The 20,050-nt window shown below is 43.1% G+C and overlaps 1 protein-coding gene across 8 annotated transcripts in view; it reads right to left on the reverse strand.

Annotated features, from left to right (window-relative positions):
• Positions 1-20,050, reverse strand: part of GPAT2 (glycerol-3-phosphate acyltransferase 2, mitochondrial) — a 282,276-nt gene that overhangs the window by 38,421 nt on the left and 223,805 nt on the right. For all 8 annotated transcript variants that reach the window (XM_081870014.1, XM_081870007.1, XM_081870011.1 and 5 more), the window contains exons 4-7: positions 17,464-17,574; positions 8,956-9,096; positions 5,545-5,644; positions 3,038-3,174 (exon numbers count right to left, since the gene is read on the reverse strand). In XM_081870014.1, the coding sequence (XP_081726140.1) occupies positions 3,038-3,174; positions 5,545-5,644; positions 8,956-9,096; positions 17,464-17,574 (489 nt within the window). The remainder of the gene's footprint in view (positions 1-3,037; positions 3,175-5,544; positions 5,645-8,955; positions 9,097-17,463; positions 17,575-20,050) is intronic.

A 20,050-nucleotide genomic window follows, 5' to 3' on the forward strand; every position in this document is an offset into this window, starting at 1 on the left:
CTTTTAATATTACTGTCCATGGGATCTCACCCAGCACTTCCCTAAGTTTTATGAAGTCGGCTTTCCTAAAGTCAAGAAATTGAGTCCTAGTATGCTTGGCTGCTCCTTTCCGCTGTATAGTAAACTTCAGAAGAGCATGATCACTTGCGCCTAATGATCCTTCCACTTCTACCCCACTAACCAGGTCATCAACATTGGTTAGGACCAGATCTAAAATGGCTGTTCCTCTTGTTGCTTCTCCCACTTTCTGGACAATGAAGTTGTCTGCAAGGCCAGTGAGGAATCTGTTTGACCTTATGCTCTTGGCTGAGTTTGACATCCATCAAATATCCGGGTAATTGAAGTCCCCCATTACTACTATCTCCCTTCCTTTTGCATGCTTGGCCATCTGTTCCAGGAAGGCATCATCTATGTCCTCCGTTTGGCTTGGGGATCTATAGTAAACTCCCACAATGAGGTCCCTGTTATTCTTTTCTCCCTTAATTTTGACCCAAATGCTCTCACTTTGGCTTTGAGGTTCTAAATCTTGGATCTCTTCACAGGTATACACATCCCTGACATATAACGCCACTCCTCCTCCTTTCTTGTCTGGTCTGTTTCTCTGAAATAGATTGTAACCCTCCATTATTACATTCCAGTCGTGGGACTTATCCCACCAGGTTTCAGTGATGCCTATTATGTCATATTTAGTTTGCTGTACCAAGAGCTCAAGCTCATCTTGTTTATTACCCATGCTTTGCACATTAGTGTACAGACATTGAAGTCCATTAATCATTCCCCCGTGTCTCTTATTTAAGGGTTTTTTCCTCCCACCACTGGGTCTGCGTGCTGTTTGCTCCATTTGGTCTATGACATTTGGATGATCATCTTCATCAATTGATAGACTCCTACCTTCAGGAGCACTGTCTTCCTCCCCCACATTAGTCAGTTTAAAGCCCTCCTGATGAGGTTTCTGAGATTTTTGGCAAAAACATTCCTCCCAACTGTTGTGAGGTGCAGCCCATCTCTTGCCAGAAGTCCATCTTCAAGAAACTGCAGTCCGTGATCTAAGAATCCAAACCGTTCCTGTTTACACCATTTGCGAAGCCAGCTGTTCACTTCCACTATTTTTCTCTCTCTCCCTGGGCCACGTCGTTCAACTGGGAGGACAGATGAGATGACAATTTGTGCATTTAATTGCTTCAATTTCCTGCCCAGAGCCTCATAGTCTCTTTTGATCTTCTGGAGGCTATTGCTTGCAGTGTCATTGGTTCCCACATGAACCAAGAGGAAGGAGTATTTGTCAGTGGGTTTTATGATTCCTTGCAGTCATAGAATCATAGAATCATAGAATCATAGAGTTGGAAGAGACCACAAGGGCCATCGAGTCCAACCCCCTGCCAAGCAGGAAACACCATCAGAGCACCATCAGAGCAGTCGTTCAGTTACATCTTGGATCTTAGCCCCGGGGAGACAGCACACTTCCCTAGACATCTTGTCAGGCCCACAGATCACTGCTTCTGTTCCCCTCAGTAGGGAATCCCCTATCACCACTACACGCCTCCTCTTAGGTTTGGTCGGGGTTCTTCTGTGATCTGTCCGTTCCAAGGTCGCCTGCACATTCCCTGAGGACTGACTTTGCTGCTCGTCTTCATATACCTGATTGACTGTAACGAGGGAGAGATCCTCATATGGAGTCTGCTCTTCGTCTTCCATTCTAGGGGAGAGGACCTCAAAGCGATTGTGTATTTCTAAACAATCAGAGCGAACCCTGGGCCTCCTACTTCTTTGAGTCACGTTTCTCCATATATTTGGCTCCTGTGTTGGTGAACTAGCCTCCTTCTCAGGGGAGTCCCCTGTCTCCTCCTTGGTGGAGACGGTGTGCTCTGTTGCTTCCAAGAAGAGCTCCAGCTCTCTAATTCTTTGGAGCGTAGACACACGTTCCTCCAGTTGCTGGACTTTGTCTTTTAAGAGGGCAATCAACATGCAATTGCTGCAGGTAAAGCTGCCTGCAACCTTTGGCAAGATGGCAAACATTGTGCAGGAACCGCAGGCGACTGCAGCTGTTCCCTCACCCTCCATCTTGAGAACATGTCGTTGGGGCTGGCTACAGTGGTCCTCCATCATAAGAAGCGTGCAGACAGGACAAGTAACTCCCCCCAAAAAAACCCTAGGTCTCCCCCAACAAACGTTTGAGACTAGCTCCCCTAAATGTAAAGATAGCTTGCCCTACAAGCTCTGATAAGCTCCTCCCACAGCTAATCACCTACCTCAACAGAAACCCTGCCCCCTCTGACCTTTGCACAGGGAGAGCAGCTAATCAGCCACAAGAAACACACACAGGAGAAAACCCTTTTTGCTCCTTCTTCAGCCGCTGCCCTACAAGCTCAAGGCATAGAAATTTTGGGCTGATCCACACTTCCTCTTGTCCTGCTGCTTTCCCCCAGGAAAAACCGCTCTTTAGTGCTCAGAGCAAAAAGGCAACTCAGGTTTTCCACGGATTGCCATTTGTTCCGACCTATTGCTAAGAAGTGGGCTTTCCCCTGGAAAGGAGCAGGGCAAAGGGAAAACCATTCGGACCCATGCTTTCTAGGCACAGCCAGGGGCGTAGGAAGGTATCATCCTTGAGGGGGGTGACAAAATGGCACGCTGCTGGGGGCAGCACTTACCGTGGGACCTGGCCCGCAGCGTGCCTGAGCCACACGTCTCTCCTGGGAGTTTGCAGGCTTCCCCAACCTGTTGCCTCCTCCCAGATGTTGGATTATGACTTCCCAGGTGGAGGACACCAGGATGGCAAAGGCTGATGTCGTTTTTTCAGGATTCAAAACAATTCAAATATATAACACCAATAACCCTAACAACCATCCTGAAATATGTATGTCAAGTCAGGGGCTGAGTGAGAGAGTGGAGGGCTTAGCAAATGGCATATTGGAATGAAACTAAATCCAAATACCCCCAAGCAGATTGAAAGTGAAAGGGGTTGGGGAGAGAATCCCAGAAAAATGTGTGAAAAAACGTGTTCTCATATCTCAAAATGCACTCCAGACTCAAATCTTACCTGCACTTTGAAGGATAGGTTTTGTATTCACAAGTGACCCTGGGTGTGCCTAGGCCCTGTGAGATGAGAAGGAGCTGAAGCAACAGCCTGTCCAACTGAGATTTGTGGGTTGATAAAAAGACCACAGGAACATCAGGCTGGAGGCAAGAGAAAAACAACAGTCCTAAGCAACAGCAAACATACACAATATACCAAAGAGGGCACAGTGCAAAAGCTTCATGTAACAAAAGAGGCATCAGAGCACCTGAAAGGCTGGGGGGGGGGGGGGGGCGACGATCTGGCTCAGGAACCACACATGGCTCATGAACAGTTAAAATAGCATAAGTAGGGATAGCAAAATAAAAGCTTCCTTTTCTTCTGAAAAGCAGAAAGTATGCTTAACAGTGTAAAAAAACAACAACCCAATACTTAGCACTTAAACAGATTTCTATAGCAGCCTTAGCCAACCTGTTGCCCTGCAGACATTTTGAACTACAACTTCTGAGCTGGCTGGCACTGATGGCAGTTGCGCTCCAAAACATCTAACAGGGGTAGGAACTAAGGCCCGTGGGCCAGATGCGGCCCAATCGCCTTCTCAATCCAGCCCATGGACAGTCCGGGAATCAGTGTGTTCTTACATGAGTAGAATGTGTCCTTTTATTTAAAATGCATCTCTGGGTTATTTGTGGGGCATAGGAATTTGTTCATCCCCCCCCCCAAAAAAAATATATATATAGTCTGGCCCACAACATGGTCTGAGGGATGGTGGACTGGCCCATGGCTGAGAAAGGTTGCTGACCCCTGATCTAGAGGGCACCTGGTTGGCTCCTCCCAGACATTCTCTTAGCAAACCCTAAAGAAGCTTTGCAGGTCAGCATCATGACCCTCATACCGCAGATGTGAGGCTGAAAGGCTGTGACTGGCACCAGGCCAGCAACACCTGCAATGAAACCTCCAACATAAAAGCAAGAGGAATAAAGCCCACATTTAGCTGGACTCAAAGGTTAGGTACTCAATGATCAAGAAACTAAGGAATGCACATGAGCAGCTTTGGGATTTCTTTAGCGTTAGCAGAGAGAAAGGACTGCATACAATCTAGAGCAAATTCAAAGAACGTTGCTATTAGAATTATGGTATTGCCTCTGGAAAAATATGGCGGGGGGGGGGGAAATGGAAGGTCCTAGAGCAGGGTTTCCCAAACTTGGGTCTACAACTGTTTTTGGACTACAACTCCCATCATCCCTAGCTAGCAGGACTAGTGGTCAGGGATGATGAGAACTGAAGTCCAAAAACAGCTGGAGACCCAAATTTGAGAAACCCTGTCCTAGAGAATGAGATTGGGATACCATTGTAAACTGAACAGGAAATGGAACTCAAAACATGGAACTGGACATGAACTTAGCAGACATATAATGAGAAATAAAAATGGAATACAAAAAGTGGAATACAACAAGAAATGGAACTGAACATACAGAACTGGATATGAGCAAGTGGACATATACTGAAAAATAAAAATAAAATGGACTCAATGTGTGATCACAGTGAAGAAGCTTTAATATAGACATGGATGGAAAAATTTAGTATTATTCAATATGGAGCAGTGGTGGTGGGAATTAATAGAGGTAAAGTTAAAAGAAAGAATATGGTTAATATTTATCAATAATAGGGAACCTATCTTGGGCTTTTCATGGGAATGGAAATGAATAACTGAGACACCTTAACATAAAAAAATTGTTTAACAAAAAGTAGAGAAGAAAGATGATTGCATGTATATTTTTTTTGCTAAGGTTTTCTTTTCTTTTATCTTATTTTATTTTTCTCTTTCTCTTTCTTCTTTTTGTTTCTACTTCCCCACTCATTATTTCCATATTTTATTTTATTTTTTGCTTTGCTCTTGCTTTTATCATCTACTCTGAGTTAATGAGATTGCACACAGATGAACAACAAAAGAAAAAGAAAAAGGAATGCACATGAACAGGAGTCTTCAGAGCAAGAGGCAGCATGGGAATAAAAACCAGGCACTCACTCCTATGTTGTTCTAGCATCCTACCAAGCCTATTTGCATTCCCAAAATATGGTTCCCACATTATAATTTCCCCCCTGCAAGGTCAGTTATACGAGCTTCATTAACTTACTCAGTTTGGGAGGAGGAGAAGAAGCAGCAGCGTTTGGATTTGATATCCCGCTTTATCACTACCCTAAGGAGTCTCAAGGTGGCTAACAATCTCCTTTCCCTTCCTCCCCCACAAGAAACACTCTGTGAGGTGAGTGGGGCTGAGAGACTTCAAAGAAGTCTGACCAGCCCAAGGTCACCCAGCAGCTGCATGTGGAGGAGCGGAGACGCGAACCCAGTTCACCAGATTACGAAACTACTGCTCTTAACCACAACACCACACAAAACTAGCACTAAATTTTGCCATCAGTTTGGGTGAGGGTCTGGAATTTTGGAGTGACACGTTAATGAAGCTATCAATACTGTTGGGAATTGGAAACCCTCTTGCATCCACCCAGGAAACAGCATCCCTTACCAGCTCAGCAGCCCTGCGCACCATCTCCAGTTGCCCATTGTGGATTATCACACCAAGGAACATTTGATTCAGAAGTTTTAGCAGAACCCAGTGGCTGAGCCTGAAGGTAGAGGAGAAGTGGGAGTAAGGTTAAAAAACAACCCGCAAAGCATCACTACAACTCTTAAGAGGCTCCAAGTGGAATGGGAACATAAAATCAAAGCCTTTGGGGGGAGAGGTGAGAAAGGCAACCACAGCTCTGTTGCCTTCTTCCAGGGTACCTTACTGGTTTCTGGGACAGATTATTATTGCCACTATTCAACCCTTAGAGCACCTAACAATGTATAGAGATTAAAAGTGCAAGCCAATGATCTATGATTTCTTTGACACACAAAAATAAGAAAAATGAAATTATCTGAAATGGTACAAGTTTCTGCTTTCTGATCTGATTTAAACAAGGAGGGATTCAGCAAGGGCCCAAAGATGGTCATAGCTATTGAAAAGTTATATTGTCTATATTTTATGCATTTCATAACTGCAACAGGAAATCTAAAACTCTGCCCCCCCCAAAAAAAACTTTGACTATTCCCATTAAGCTGAGCAGCTACTCTCTCTCATCAAAGACTACCTTCCCCCCCGCAAAGCACTATGGTTGGCAGCACCCCCACCTACAATCATGCCAGACAGCTCATTCCCCATCATCACTCCCACCCCGTCCAAACGAGGAAAGAGAACTTCTGAGCTAATCAGCCCTTTCTCTGAGTTAACTGCATGCACTCACTGCCGCTGCTTTTCCTATTAGTCCCTAACTTGTGTTAATTTGAAGCTGATGAAAGGTGCTGGGTTAATAAGAAGCCTCTTATGCACTGCGGTTTTCATCTGTAGGTTTCAAAGGACTTCCTGAAGGAAGTTCGCTGCCTCTCTCTCACCCCCTCACTTTCTTTTTAAAAACCACAAGGCAACGAGCAAAGATTTACCAAAAGATCATTGATATAAAGGGGGGGGGGGGAATCTTGCATCAATCCTTTTCCAGAATCTCCCAGCCGTTTTTAAATACACTCAAGGGTACTATATCAAAGTACTGTACAGTTACATGGAGCTGATTTCTTTACCATATATATACAGGGGCTCTATAGCCCGGTTGCTGTGGGTGTATTGTGATTTGTTTTTAGCCATCTCTTAACTGTGCTTATATACAGTATATTCTTTTATTTTTTTATTTTTTGCATTTCATTGTGGTTTATGTATCAATGCGGTGGTTGTTCTGGTTGTTGCTGTTTTTTACTTTATGTTGTAATCCACCCTGGCATCAATACTGATGAAGAGAAGGCTATAAATCATTTAAATAAATAAATAAAATATAGGAACCCCCCCTTTCCTCTAATGTCTTGATAGAGGTTTTCACAGTCACCAAAAGATTCCCTCTCTTCCTTAAAATGAAGTATCAAAGTCATTCAACAGCACCACTGCAAGGTCAAACAGTAATTGCTGACCAATGAGCTGATAAACTATATCCTATATAGCATTACAAAATATATTTACATAATCACAGTGTCATAATCCATTTTTTTATTTTTTTTAATAACTTCAGGGCCATGAGGTCAGCCCCTTGGTGCTGATGTAGTTATACATGTCATTATTATTATTTCTGTTTTCTGATCTTTAACCATAATAAAGAGTGGTGCTGATGATGTTGTTGACATCAGGCTCTTTAGATCCTTCCACTGAGCTCAATGCCACAGCACAGATTTAATTAGGCAATCTGGAAAGGCAGCCACATGCTGGTGTAGAGTCAATCCATAAGCAAAGAAAGGACAATGCAAACAGGCACCTACTGGCAATATTGCTCCCATGTACCCTCAGCAACGTGCAAAATGAAAACCTGGGACCAAAATCCTACAATCTCAAAGTGAGATCCTGCTGCAGTTCAGCCCAGGAGCTTACCAGGACAGCTAACCTCAGACAGCAACAGGATGGCCTCTTTGCTCTTTAGACTAGGGAAAATGCTAGAAGTAATAGGCAGAAAGAAATTATCTCCCCAGATTTAGTTGTGAACACACTCCTGCATGGTGAGTAAGATAGAACTATGCATTTGAATTATTGAAATATATTATTTTCACCATGTGGTTTTTGGGGGGTGGGGGGGGAGATCTAAGAGAGGTACATTCTTTTAAAAGCTACAAAATATGGGTTCAGCGGAAAATATTAGCATTATACTCCCAACAAGAACTGAAGGAGAATCAAGAGCCAGTGCAGAAAAGGTATCACTGACAAATCTCCCAAACTCAGCAAATTAAAACCTCTAGCAAAGTGGTTTTCAGAGCAGGTTGTCAGGAAGTGTGGGGTCCCTTAGAAGTTTAGCAGCAAGTGCACTCTCCATGAGCACAGTGGTGGCAGACAAGCTATCCTGAAAACCGTCTTGCGTGCCACTACCAATTGCCCTCTGCATTTTGCAGCCATGCGGAATTGTTGGGTGGGTTCTGCTGTGCATTATTTGGGCCACAAGGGGCAGCAACAACCCTGAGTCAGCAGTCCACAGGAACTGGCTGTCTAGAAATGTTACCATAGAATCTCAGCAAGCCAACTGATATGTGAAAGATAGATACAGAGCCAGCCCAAGTCATTTTGCTGCCTGAGGCAATGGACAAGATGACTCCCTCACATTCCATGTACAGAACCTTACTGGGGTTGCAGGTTAATTTTCCTGCAAAACTGGCAACTTTACAGGGTCTTCTGGCCACATGAGGGTAGCAGGTTACTTTACAGGGTGGGACACAGGCCCCTGGCACGCATACCTCTGACTTCCAACAGAGGTGAACATCCAGGGGTCACAAGAAGAATGGTTGGAAAGCTGTCACTTCTGCTGCCCTAGTATCTGCCACTGCCCAATGACAATGCAAGCCCTGGATATTTTCACTGTGCTGGGGAAGGGAACAACAGGGAGTCATGTCTTGCCCCTCTCTAATGGTCTTTTGGAAGCTAGTTAAACCTTCCTTTTTAAGGCAGCTTGTTGATGGCACGATTATTTAAGCTTGTTGGTTTCAGTGCACTGAACTGCTGCTCCTGGTGTATTATATTTCTTGTTTTTGCTGTTTTAATGTTTTTGTAACTGAGCTTTACAGTTTTTAAATTCATTTCAATTTTGTTGTTACCTGTCTTGAGCTTTTTTAAAATAAGAGAGAGGTGGTTCAAAGCCACAGATTATGTTCCACAACTCCATATTTGATTGCATACACACCACACATTTAAAACACACACACACACACACCCTCAAAGAAACCTGGGAACTGTAGCATGTTAATGGTACTGGTAATTTTAACTCTGTGAGGGGCGTACTACATTTCCCAGGAGAGAGGGAGGAAATGTCCTTGAAATGCATGGTATGTAATCTCTGTAAGCATACACACACACCCATTTATTGCAATCCCATACCTCAGTAGGAGAGGTGAAATAGAGGACTGTATCTGGCAGAGAATGCTGTGAATTCTCTGCATCCACTGTGGGACTGGCATGCTGGTCTCCGGCGCATCCCCCTTGCTCTGAGGCACTTTCTGACACACAATGTCCTGTACCCTTGACAGATAAAAAGGAGAATAAAAACATATGTTTCTTCCGATGAGCACTTGATGAAGGATTTAGGCAGTCAAAAAGGATACTTGTAGATGATGCACAAATTTCAGAACACAAATACATCTCTCTAAAAATTGATGATAAACTGAAATTTGGATACAAGAGGCATGCATATTTGTGGTATGATAAGGTCAAAGCACATAAAGCATTTAAAAACCATATTGTCAGGAAAGCATTGTTTAATGTCTGGATAAGATATAAAGATCTACTTGAATGTAAAACCCCAAGGCGGTTGTCACTGATGGAAGCGAAGGCTCAGAAAAAGCTCAATATGGAGGCCAAATGGCCGAAATATTGGGAAATTTTGGAACAAGAAGGAGACAAATTGAAATTGCAGAGCTTTGAGAAATTAAAAGATAAAGTGCGAGATTGGCATCACTATTATCAAATAAGGGAGGCTTATAATCTGGACAAGAAAATTGGCTTCCAGGTGGAAAAATCAAAATTAGAAACAGAATTGTTAGATTCCAATACTAAGACACTATCAAGAATGTATAACTTGCTGTTGAAATGGAATACTCAGGACGAAATGGTGAAATCTGCTATGATAAAATGGGCACAAGATGTTGGACACAACATTATGTTTGCTGACTGGGAACAGTTATGGACCACAGGTATGAAATTTACGGCATGTAATGCCTTAAGAGAGAATATTATGAAAATGATATACAGGTGGTACATGACACCAGTCAAGCTTGCAAAAATATATCATTTGCCCGATAATAAATGTTGGAAATGTAAAGAAAATGAAGGTACATTCTTTCACCTTTGGTGGACGTGCCCAAGGATTAAGGCTTTCTGGGAGATGATTTATAACGAAATGAAAAAGGTATTTAAATATACTTTCTTGAAAAAAACAGAGGCCTTTCTCCTGGGCATGGTCGGCCAATGGGTGCCAAAGAAGGATAAACAACAGCAGCAAGAATACTCATCACGAAGTATTGGAAGACACAAGATTTACCCACCCGGGAAGAATGGCAGATGAAGGTGATGGAGTACATGGAACTGGCGGAAATGACTGGCAGAATCCGAGACCAGGGAGAAGAGTCGGTAGAAGAAGATTGGAAGAAATTTAAAGTTTATTTACAGAAACACTGTAAAATTAAGGAATGTTAGAAGGAGGTTGGAATGAAGCTAAGTGGTTTTAGCAATAATGTGGTTAAGGGGTACGTAAAAATGGATTGTTAACATGTAAAAATGTAAAGTTATAATATATTACGATAAAGTATCAAGATAAATGCAAAAAGGGTAAGGACTTGCTGAAACAACTACTGAACTAGAATACAAAAGAGGGAGGTGTGAGGAGGTCAGGGAAATAAGTAAATGAAAGACAAGACATGGAAAGATTGAAATGTTTTTAATTGCTTTTTTACTTTTTCTGTATTTTGTATTTTTTGTTTTCTTTTTCTTTTTTCATTTTTGTAATTTTTTTTGAAACTTTAATAAATATTATTATTAAAAAAATGAAATTTGGATACAAGAACATGTCAGCATTATGTTTGATTGTTGTTTTGCGAGCCCAGCTCTTGGTCATGTTCATGAAATTACAAATTAAGATATCAGTTCTTCTTTCTCATTAACTGCTCTGGGCACTTAATGCAGAAAAACAGGATACAAATAATATTAATGCAAACAATAACAAGTGAATGAAAGCAAGATACAGACTTGCCTTGCAAACAGTTATGGGAAGGATAATTCCCATGTATGTGCCATACAAATCCCAATCTATCTCTGTGTATACAACCTTTATTATTATTGCTGTAGTTATTATGTTACATATTTATTTATTTATATCCCACCTTTTTTCCCAACAGGGAATCAAGGTGGCTTACATATAAAATTAAAACTATTTATCTTTCCTTTAAAAAAAACATACAGATAATCACAATAAAAGCAGCATAGCACCAGCCCTTTCATTAAAAGCAGTCAGTTCCTAAAACCCTGTTGGAGTAAAAAGAACTTCACCTGCTAGCAGAAGGACAACTAGGAGGGAGCCAGAGTTCCAAAGGAAGGAGTTCCAGAGTCTGGAAGGCACCACCAAGAAGGCCTCCTTCTGCATCCCTCCATGTGTGCCTGTGAGTGTGGTGGAAACAACAGAAGCCCCCCACCCCCCACCAAGATTTCAAAACCAGGGCAGGCTCATATATGGTCTTCCAAATAGCCTGGACCTGAGCTGTATTTTAAAATCCGGTATATTCTTGGCTGCCTTACAGAATCCTGTTGACAAGCAAAAAAGTGAGGTAACAGTCCCGTCCACTTTGAAGGAACTCTGATTTCTCAGGGACTTACTGAAATTCTGCCTCTGCAATATTGTGCCTCTCCCAATAAAACAATATTGTGCGTCGGAACAATAAAAAAAAATAAGGTGCACTATTATTAACGTGTTGTGGACTTTGCTGTGAAGACTCCAGAAACTGAAAAGTCAGGGCTGGAAAGATCTTGATAACCAGAAATATTTCAATGTCCTACAAAATGGAGTATCAGCTTTAATAAAGGAAGACATAAGGCCAATACTATCTATGTGCACAATATATTCCATTTTGAAAATACTTTGTGATGTATTATGGCATTCCTTTGTTCAATTTCTGAATCAGGTATTGTGATTTAAATAACACTGAATGCACTTGTTGCAAAGTTTTTTTTATACTAGTGTTGTACAGTATTTTGTTGGGTGTACCTCTCCATGGACTTTTTTCTTGTACATATGTAAGTTCACAAAGGCTGTGTGAACCTTTACGCTGTGCATTCTGGTTCAGAAAACCTTGTGAAAAAATAAGATTTTTTTTTAAAAAAGATCTTGATATATAGTCTTCTAAACTCAGAGCACCCAGTGTACCACTGTAAGATTTTTATTACTTTCCTTCTTTTTTCTGGACCTTCAGAATTTTGCTACCTCCTGTTCTAATTTGGCGGAGTAATCTGCATAACAAAAATTCTACTTGTTAATGTAGATTTATTTCTCCAAATGAAGAAATATATACATTTCCAAATTATGATTCTATAGCTACATGGGAAGTACTGTAAGGCACACTATAGCTATCTCTGCCCCAAGGGATCTCATGTTGCTGGCTTCTTTACTTCCTTTTGATCCAGCCCATTTGGCCAAGGGAGGTCCACAACTTGAACCCACTGAAACAGGCTGTCGTCTTCAGAGGTTCACAGCTGTGCCATTTCCAACTCTCAAACCATTTAGGGTTTCCCCCCTTTACATTTCTTACATTAGTAAAAACCTATACAAGTTAGAATGTACTCTCCCCCACCCTCTGTGGTACATTAACTATTCACAAGGGACACAATCCTTATTTAAAAGCGTTTTCAGCATCACTTGTCAAAAAACGCCCTCAGACTCCAAGGAATCCCAGCAGCGTTGCCTGAAAAAACTCTACTGGAAGCAGGCCATTTTTATATATGCTTTTCTGTTATTACTGGCAAGTCTTGGGTTGTAGCCTTATACACCTCCAACAGCTCTGCACACCAAAATGCTTTGGTCATCCCAACTCAGCAGCCTGACATCAAAGAGAGACTTGCAGGTAGTTTACAGAAGAGTAAGGGGCAGGGACCCAGGGGGAGGGAGGGGGAAAGGAGAGCTGAAGCGCCATGTAGGTACAGATTGAAGGATCTAGACAAGAGTGCTTGCCTGTAACTGGAACAGCCCTTGCTACAGTGCCTGGTTGTACCACAGTAACTCAGAACCACTGCAGACAAACCACTGCTTGGTGCAATTCTTTGTTTGACTCCAGAGGAAGGCATGGCCCACCCAGCCTCAAAAAACAGATAGGGAAGTGTGTGCATTCACATCCAGCGCTTTGAGATCACAAAGCAGACGGAAGGTGAATAGTACCTGGTTTCCAAATACAGTTCCTCTGTCTTTATCCCAAGAGACAAGAAGCACTACAGCAGGATTTTTCAAAACTGAATGAGAGGATGGTCCAGCTGTGTTTGTGCACATGCAAACATGTAGAGAGGTCTGTGAGCTAGGAAGAATGTTTGGGGCTTTAAGAAAATTAGAAACTGCCTGGATATCTAAAATGTTCCCAAAAGCTAACTAACGTGGATTAAGCAATCTTGAGTATGCACATGAGACAGGAAAGGGGGGCTAGAACTTTGAAGGGCTACCTTATAAGCATAAGCAGCAGTTACTTCTCAGAGGTCTTTTGTCCTCACAAAGAGAGGGATTTAAGAGTGGTCAGAGGGGTAGATTTCCCTCCCACTTCAATGCATGCTTATGAATGAAAGAATTAGGGAGTGGTTTTCAATCAGTATGCCTTGGCGCCCTAGGGTGCCGTTGGCAACACTGGCCTCTGTCCCTTTCCTTCCCTCCCTCCTCTGATGCACTCTCACATTATCGGCCTCCCAAAGGGTTGCACAGCTGTTTGTTGCAGCAGCCCTGGCTACAAACTCCCCAGGTGAATGGTGACTCTGGGGCTGGCCAAGGCATGCTGGTTGCCAGGAGCTGAAGCAGTCTCAAGTAGGTGAGGGAGCCTAATCAGCCAGTCCACCAGCCCTTCACTTTGGGAACAGACAGACAAGTGGGAGGTTGGGCAGGCATCGCACCGGGCTTTCTTGTGTTTGCTGTGTGTCATGCCTGCCTGGGAGCAGAGTGCCCAACACTGAAGGGTAGCCTTTCCACCTGGCAGCCCGGCAGAGCCCACTGCTGCCAAGCCAAGGTGAATAAGGTACTGGCTTCACATTCACCTTTGGCCAGTCTCCAGTGGGCTGCTAAGGTTGGGGGCATCTTCTTCCCAGGCCCCTGTGGACAGGCATGAGGAGGCACCTCTCTTGGGGGCAGGGAGTGGCTCAGAGACCAGGCACAGCTGCTGAAAGGACTCCTAAGGAGAGGGGAGAGGAGAGGTGGCTGAGGGAACACTTCACAAGGGAGGGTATTCAAAAAAGCGAGGGGGGCTGCCGGCTCTGCAGGCAAGGGGCAACACAACTGGGCTTCTCAAGCTCAGAGCATGTTTCCCCACAAGGAAGCCACAAAAAATGTAGTTAGTCAAGGAAACTGTGGACTCAAAAAGGCTGAAAACCTCTGGATTAGTGGATAGGAGCATCTACCCTATAAGGAAAGGTTACATTTGGGGCTTCCTAATTTAGAAAAAAAATAAGTAGTAGTAGTAATTTGTTTACAACCCTTCATCCGTAGATCTCAGGGCTGTTCACAACATAAAAATACAAGGGGACATGATCTACGTATAAAAATTGGGCTGTATGTGAAGAAAGTGGGGTGGAGAACTTCTTCACACAGCACACAGTTAGCCTATGGATTCACAGCCACAATGTGGTGGTGAAGGGCAGTGGGAACAGATGGCAAGATTCAAATGGTGGAAAACTGAATTATGCAGGCTACTGGCCATGATAGCTCTAAGCCACCTCCAGCTGCCCTGCTTGTGGGCTTCACAGAGGCACCTGTTGGGCCACTGTGGGAACCAGGAGGCTGGACTAGATAGGGCTTTGGTCTGGTCTAGCAGTGAGGCTCTTCTGATATTCCTATGATTTTAGCATCTATATTAGGGATTATGTGAAAAGTGTATACCAGATGGCCATTATTCTGCATTAATTAACATGAAGTGTGTAGACATGAACTTAAGTATTTTCGCTGTGTGGTGGATGGAATGTTCTGGAAGCCCCATACTCTAAAAACTGGGAAAACAGAACACAATTTTACACATTAGGGTAAAAATAGTTGTGATGTCACAACAGGCTGTTCACACACACTTCACCCTGGCTTTGCAAACCTCTATGTGCACATGTCTTACAAGTCAAACGTTGTTTCCGTAGTGTAGCGGTTATCACGTTCGCTAGATCTCAGGTCTTGTCCTTTTCTTCCAACTGTTGTTGTTTTCCTCTCAAAGTTGTGTACCTACATTTATAAATTCATCTTACAAAGATTCATGAACATGTCAGATACATTTTGTCTGATCAACAGTGTCTGTATACTACACTAACAAAAAGCTCTTCTTTACTCTCTCTTTTTAAAACTTGTAGGCTGTTCTGGGAATCTTCTTCTTCTTTTTTGGCAATCACTTGTAGCTGCGTAAGATTGTCTTCCATGAACACAGTCTTAACAGTGAGTCCATAAGTGACTGTGGAGACCAATTCTGGGTCCACATGTCCTTCCACAGTGGGAACATACATTTCCGGGCAGGAGTTGATCATGGTGAGTGTTTGCCAAACATGTCTTCCTCTTAGCATGATTCTCCCTTTGTTCTGAGTTTGAGCGTCCTCAAAGTCCATGACACATTTGGTAAAGGCTGTTCTCCAATTGGAGCGCTCGCGGGCCAGTGTAGAAAGGAAAGGGGTGGTATGGATGCTAGCCAGTAGGCATGCATCATACACAACTTTATCTCAGATCATAGAAATCATAGAACTATAGCGCTGGAAGGGGCAACAAGGGTCATGTAGTTCAACTTCCTGCAATGCAGGAATCTTTTTGCCCAATGTGGGGCTTGCACCCATGACACTGAGATTAAGAGTCTCGTGTTCTACCAAGCCCATCAGCAAATGCAGCACAGGTGGTTTTGCTTCTCACTGCCAAGTGCCATGGGGGCTACTAAAATGCTACCTAACCTGGAGACTTCCGGCTTCTGGCGGTGAGATACGTCTGTTTCCGAAGATACATCTGTTTCCAAAGATATGGCTGTTTCCCAGCCATGCCAGTAAATCAGAGTTAATATGAGGATAATTGGCTCTGCCGACACCCCCCCCCCCGGGTGGGGTGGGGGGCTGCACCACCCACAGATCATCCGCTATCTGCGCTCCACAACAAGATGTGGAGGCAGGGATGCTGGGTGATGCCCAAGGCACAAATCTGGCAACTCTCCATAGTCAGTCTCTTCAGCCGGGAATCCCTGTTTTTAAAAAATTAAAAAGATTTGGACAAAAGAAACAGGCATGTTCTGGATGGAAAGAGGTAAAAGAAAAATCTGCCAAATTACACAATCGCTGGAGGCCAAGTTCTGGACTTCAAAAAGACTCTCATCTTGGCATTTTGATGAATGAGGTGAGCGGCTGCCATATTTTTGTATTTGTTATAGCTGCTATTTCATGATTTGGCGAACCTCACCAAGAAAGAATTAATTATCCAAAGGAAAGGCAGGAGGTGCAAAACTAATTGGATGTAATAGCTTCACAGTCCTTGGTGGAGAGCCCTAATCAAATTTGGCAGAGTAAGATCAGATATGAAAGGGGCTCGGGCCGAGGAGGGAAGAAAAGGAAAGGAAAAGGAAAAGCAGTCTCCCTTACCAGAGGGAGGTTGGAGATATTTTTTATTTGAACTACAAAAGCGATGTACTTTACAAAAGATGCATTTGCTTGCATGGAATATTATCACATAGGGTTTGAAAAGAGAGTGATGGTAAACTCTGGATGTCTGCCAGCTGTCCGAGGGCCCCAGAGAGCTGCCGTGGGTTTTTATGGGGAAACCGGAAACAATCTTTATGTAACTTACTGATTGTGAAGTACACCCCAATGGTGCATTGGAAACATCAGCTTATTTAGAAATAAACCTTGGATGGAAGCCCCAGAGCCTTTTACAGCAAGAATCAGCAGAACATCAGCAGAGAAAGGAGGGGTCATCGAAAGTGGACTGTGCTTCAAAATATTATAACTGAGAACAATATGGAAAAAAATTGCCTCCTATGTGATTACAGAAATATGGAATCGTTAAACAAAACAAGATAGTTACACCAGTGACTGACTGAGAAAGGAGGATGGTCAGTATCAGGATTGGAAAATCGGGAAGTAACAAAGAAGAAAGAGAAAATAAATGATGGACATTGGCTCTTGAAATCCAGAACATGGGAAGTCCCATTGAAATTATTTAATTTTGAATCTATAATTGGCTGTATTGTTTTTTGTTTTAGAATGTGGTAAGATTTGGCTCTATTTGTTATTAATATGAATGTGTTTCTTTCATTATTATTGGAAAATGAATAAAAATTATTCCCCCCCCCAAAAAAAATGCTACCAAACCTAACATCAGAAGGCAGAAAGGCTGCTCAGCCTCCAGAGTGCCCCAAGTTAACAGCAGCAGAGGTGACTGGTGGCCATTGGGACTGGTAGGGCAGAAGGCCAGGAGCCAGAGGCAATAACAGGCAGAGCCAACTCATTCTAGTTTTGTGACCATCTTCCCTGCTGAATTCTACAAGGGCAACACTGAGACTGAAGAGAGAAAACTAACAAGCAATGAGTGTCATCCCTTGGACTGGATGTAAATAAAAGACAAGCAGGTGGGGGCTGAATGAGGGCAGGCTGAGGATGAGATAGCGCCCCGTTTGCCCAAATGGGCCAACCTCCACTGAACAGCAGTACCTCTTGCTGTGGAAGATTCTTTTTTGGAGATCACTGGGGGTATCAGCACAAATTTTCCAATCACACACTGTGAAGAAGCAGCAGAGTCTTCTTACCAACCAGCCTCTGAACCTGAGAGAGAGAAAGTTCATATATAAGAGATTAATAATGGGATGCCCATATCTGTGACATTCCTAAGAGCTGAAAATGCCCCCCCCCCAGCTGCCCAGAATATGGCAGTCAAACCAAGGTCCATTCCCAATCTCTAAAGCAGGGTAAGGAACCTCAGAATGGGGAGTCAAAGCTGGTCCCTCAGGCGTGTCTACCTGGCCCTTGAAACTCTCCCCTTGCTTCACCCATCACTGATTCACACTCTTCTTCAGTAGGTTTTGGAGTCATAGAATCAGAGTTGGAAGAGACCACAAGGGCCATCGAGTCCTTCAACTCTGATTGTCCATAAATAGGATAAGGAGGGTATGTGAAGGCATGCAGAACCTGCTGAACAATGATTAATATTTATATCTATTGCTTGATCATTTTTTTCTCACCCTGCTCTAAACTAAGTACAAGATGCCACAGCTCCTCTTCAGTATCTAGGAACCATCTTGCTAAATGACAGCAAGGCCAATCTAATACAGTGTTCAGTATCTAACAGTTCCTTACCAAACTGAACGTTACAGCCACCCCCTGTTGTCTTTCATAGTACCTGGTATCAAATATATGCTGTTTCTGGATAGACCTGACCTCACTGTATTTGCCCAACTCATTTTTAAAGGCAAATAAAGTAGTGGCCATCACCACAACAGGTAGCAAAAAATTCCAGCCGGAAACCTGAGAAGCAAGGCCAAGAAGACAATGACCACCCCCCGTTTGTCTTGCAAAATCTATACATGTACTTTATAGTATCTAATTTACCAATGTTGAATTGCCATTAAAAAGGGTTTGGAATCTATACCTGCTGCTGCAAAATGCTGGAACCAGAATAGTTCTGGAATATTGCTTCCCAGCTGTTAAAATTGCACTGGCTTTCAACTGGCACAAAGGACACATCCATACTTCCTTTTGTGTCTCACTTTCGAGGCACAAGGCTAACCTCTAAAGCTCTCTGTCGGTGGGTTTCTTTTGTCCTGGCGCTTTCCCCAGGAAAATCTGCATTTTACTGCTGAATCGGAAGAAATGGCAATTTGTAGAAAACCCGACTGCCATTTGTCCCGATTGGGCAGTAAAACATGGGGTATTCCTGGGGAAAGCACCACCACCACCACCACAAAAACACTCAGACATGGACCTGTGCCTAGAAATGTAACAAAAAAGGAGGTCTGAAGGAATACCTCTGAATACCAGTTTTTGGGAATTGCAGGTGGGCAAAGAGCTGTTGTGCTCATGTTCTGCTTATGGGCTTCCCATTGGGGCATCTAGTTAGCCACCACAAGAACAGAATATGTGACTAGATGGACCATTGGCCTGATCCCTGTTTCATCAATTAGAATCATCTTTGGAGGAACTGCACCAAGGATGAGGATGCTGGACTGGGCATTCTTGATGGCAGTGCTCCAATGGAGGTTAAACTACCGCCCTCTTTTAGGACAAAATATATATTTTTATTCAGTCAGGCTTTTAAAGGATGCATTCACTCCTCCTGCTTCAGCACAGCCACAAGGGACCAAAAGCTACTGCTTCTGTTTTAGATTAACCATAGTTGAGTGTTATATATGAGCCTTTAACTCTTGTTGTTTCAAGCCAGGGCAGGGGAGACAGTCTCCCAGCTTGACTTTTAATCCTATCTAGCTCACCCAGTGTGGTACCCTCCAGATATTGTTGGCCTACAACCCCATCAGCCCTAGCCAGCAGGACTGGTCAGAAACAATGGGAGTTGTACTCCAAAAACATATGGAGGAGACCACATGAATGCCCTCTTGCAATTGCGTCAAGGTCTTTTTGGTAAACTGCCTTGGAGGGATTTAGAGCCAAAGGGTGGTTTGTGGTGGGGGGAAGTAACTCTAGAACCTTCACTTTCTTGATCTTTGGAATCTTGAGGGCAATGTTTGCTTTACTACTAGTCAAACACAATTCTGATTTTAAGGTGCTAAAACAGCATTCAAAATGTCCATTATTAAGGAAAACATATTTGCATAATTTAGCTTTAGATTGCAAAATGTGGTTAACTAATGACGATTTCCTTGGAGCAAAATTCATTTATCTTTGTTCCAGAGTTCTTCCCACTTTGAAAAGGAGTTACACAGTAGGGTGGAAAGTGGCCCATGTTATCCAGAGCCTAAAGCAAAGGGCTCCACTCTACTAGACCCACCTCCCTTAAAAAAATCTTTGCTTTTGCTCTGATATCAATCAAGTGTTTTCTCTCCTCCCTGCTGTTAATAACACTTAGCACTTTGGGGATTTCAGTTTTCAAAGAACTTCACAAACTACAATTAAAGTAATTAGGAATCAGGCTAATGAGAATAAAGTCTTTAATCCTTACACAAATCCTATGAGGTAGAAAGCTTTGTTATCTACATTTTAATTTGGAGGCGATGGAAAGAGGGGAGGGGAGAGGAAGTAAGGGGAAATCAAGAAACACAGAGAATAAATGACTAACCCAAACACAGCA

Source organism: Podarcis erhardii (genome assembly GCF_964252035.2).
Source record: "Podarcis erhardii genome assembly, chromosome: 7".
NCBI classification, from domain to species: Eukaryota; Metazoa; Chordata; class Lepidosauria; order Squamata; family Lacertidae; genus Podarcis; species Podarcis erhardii.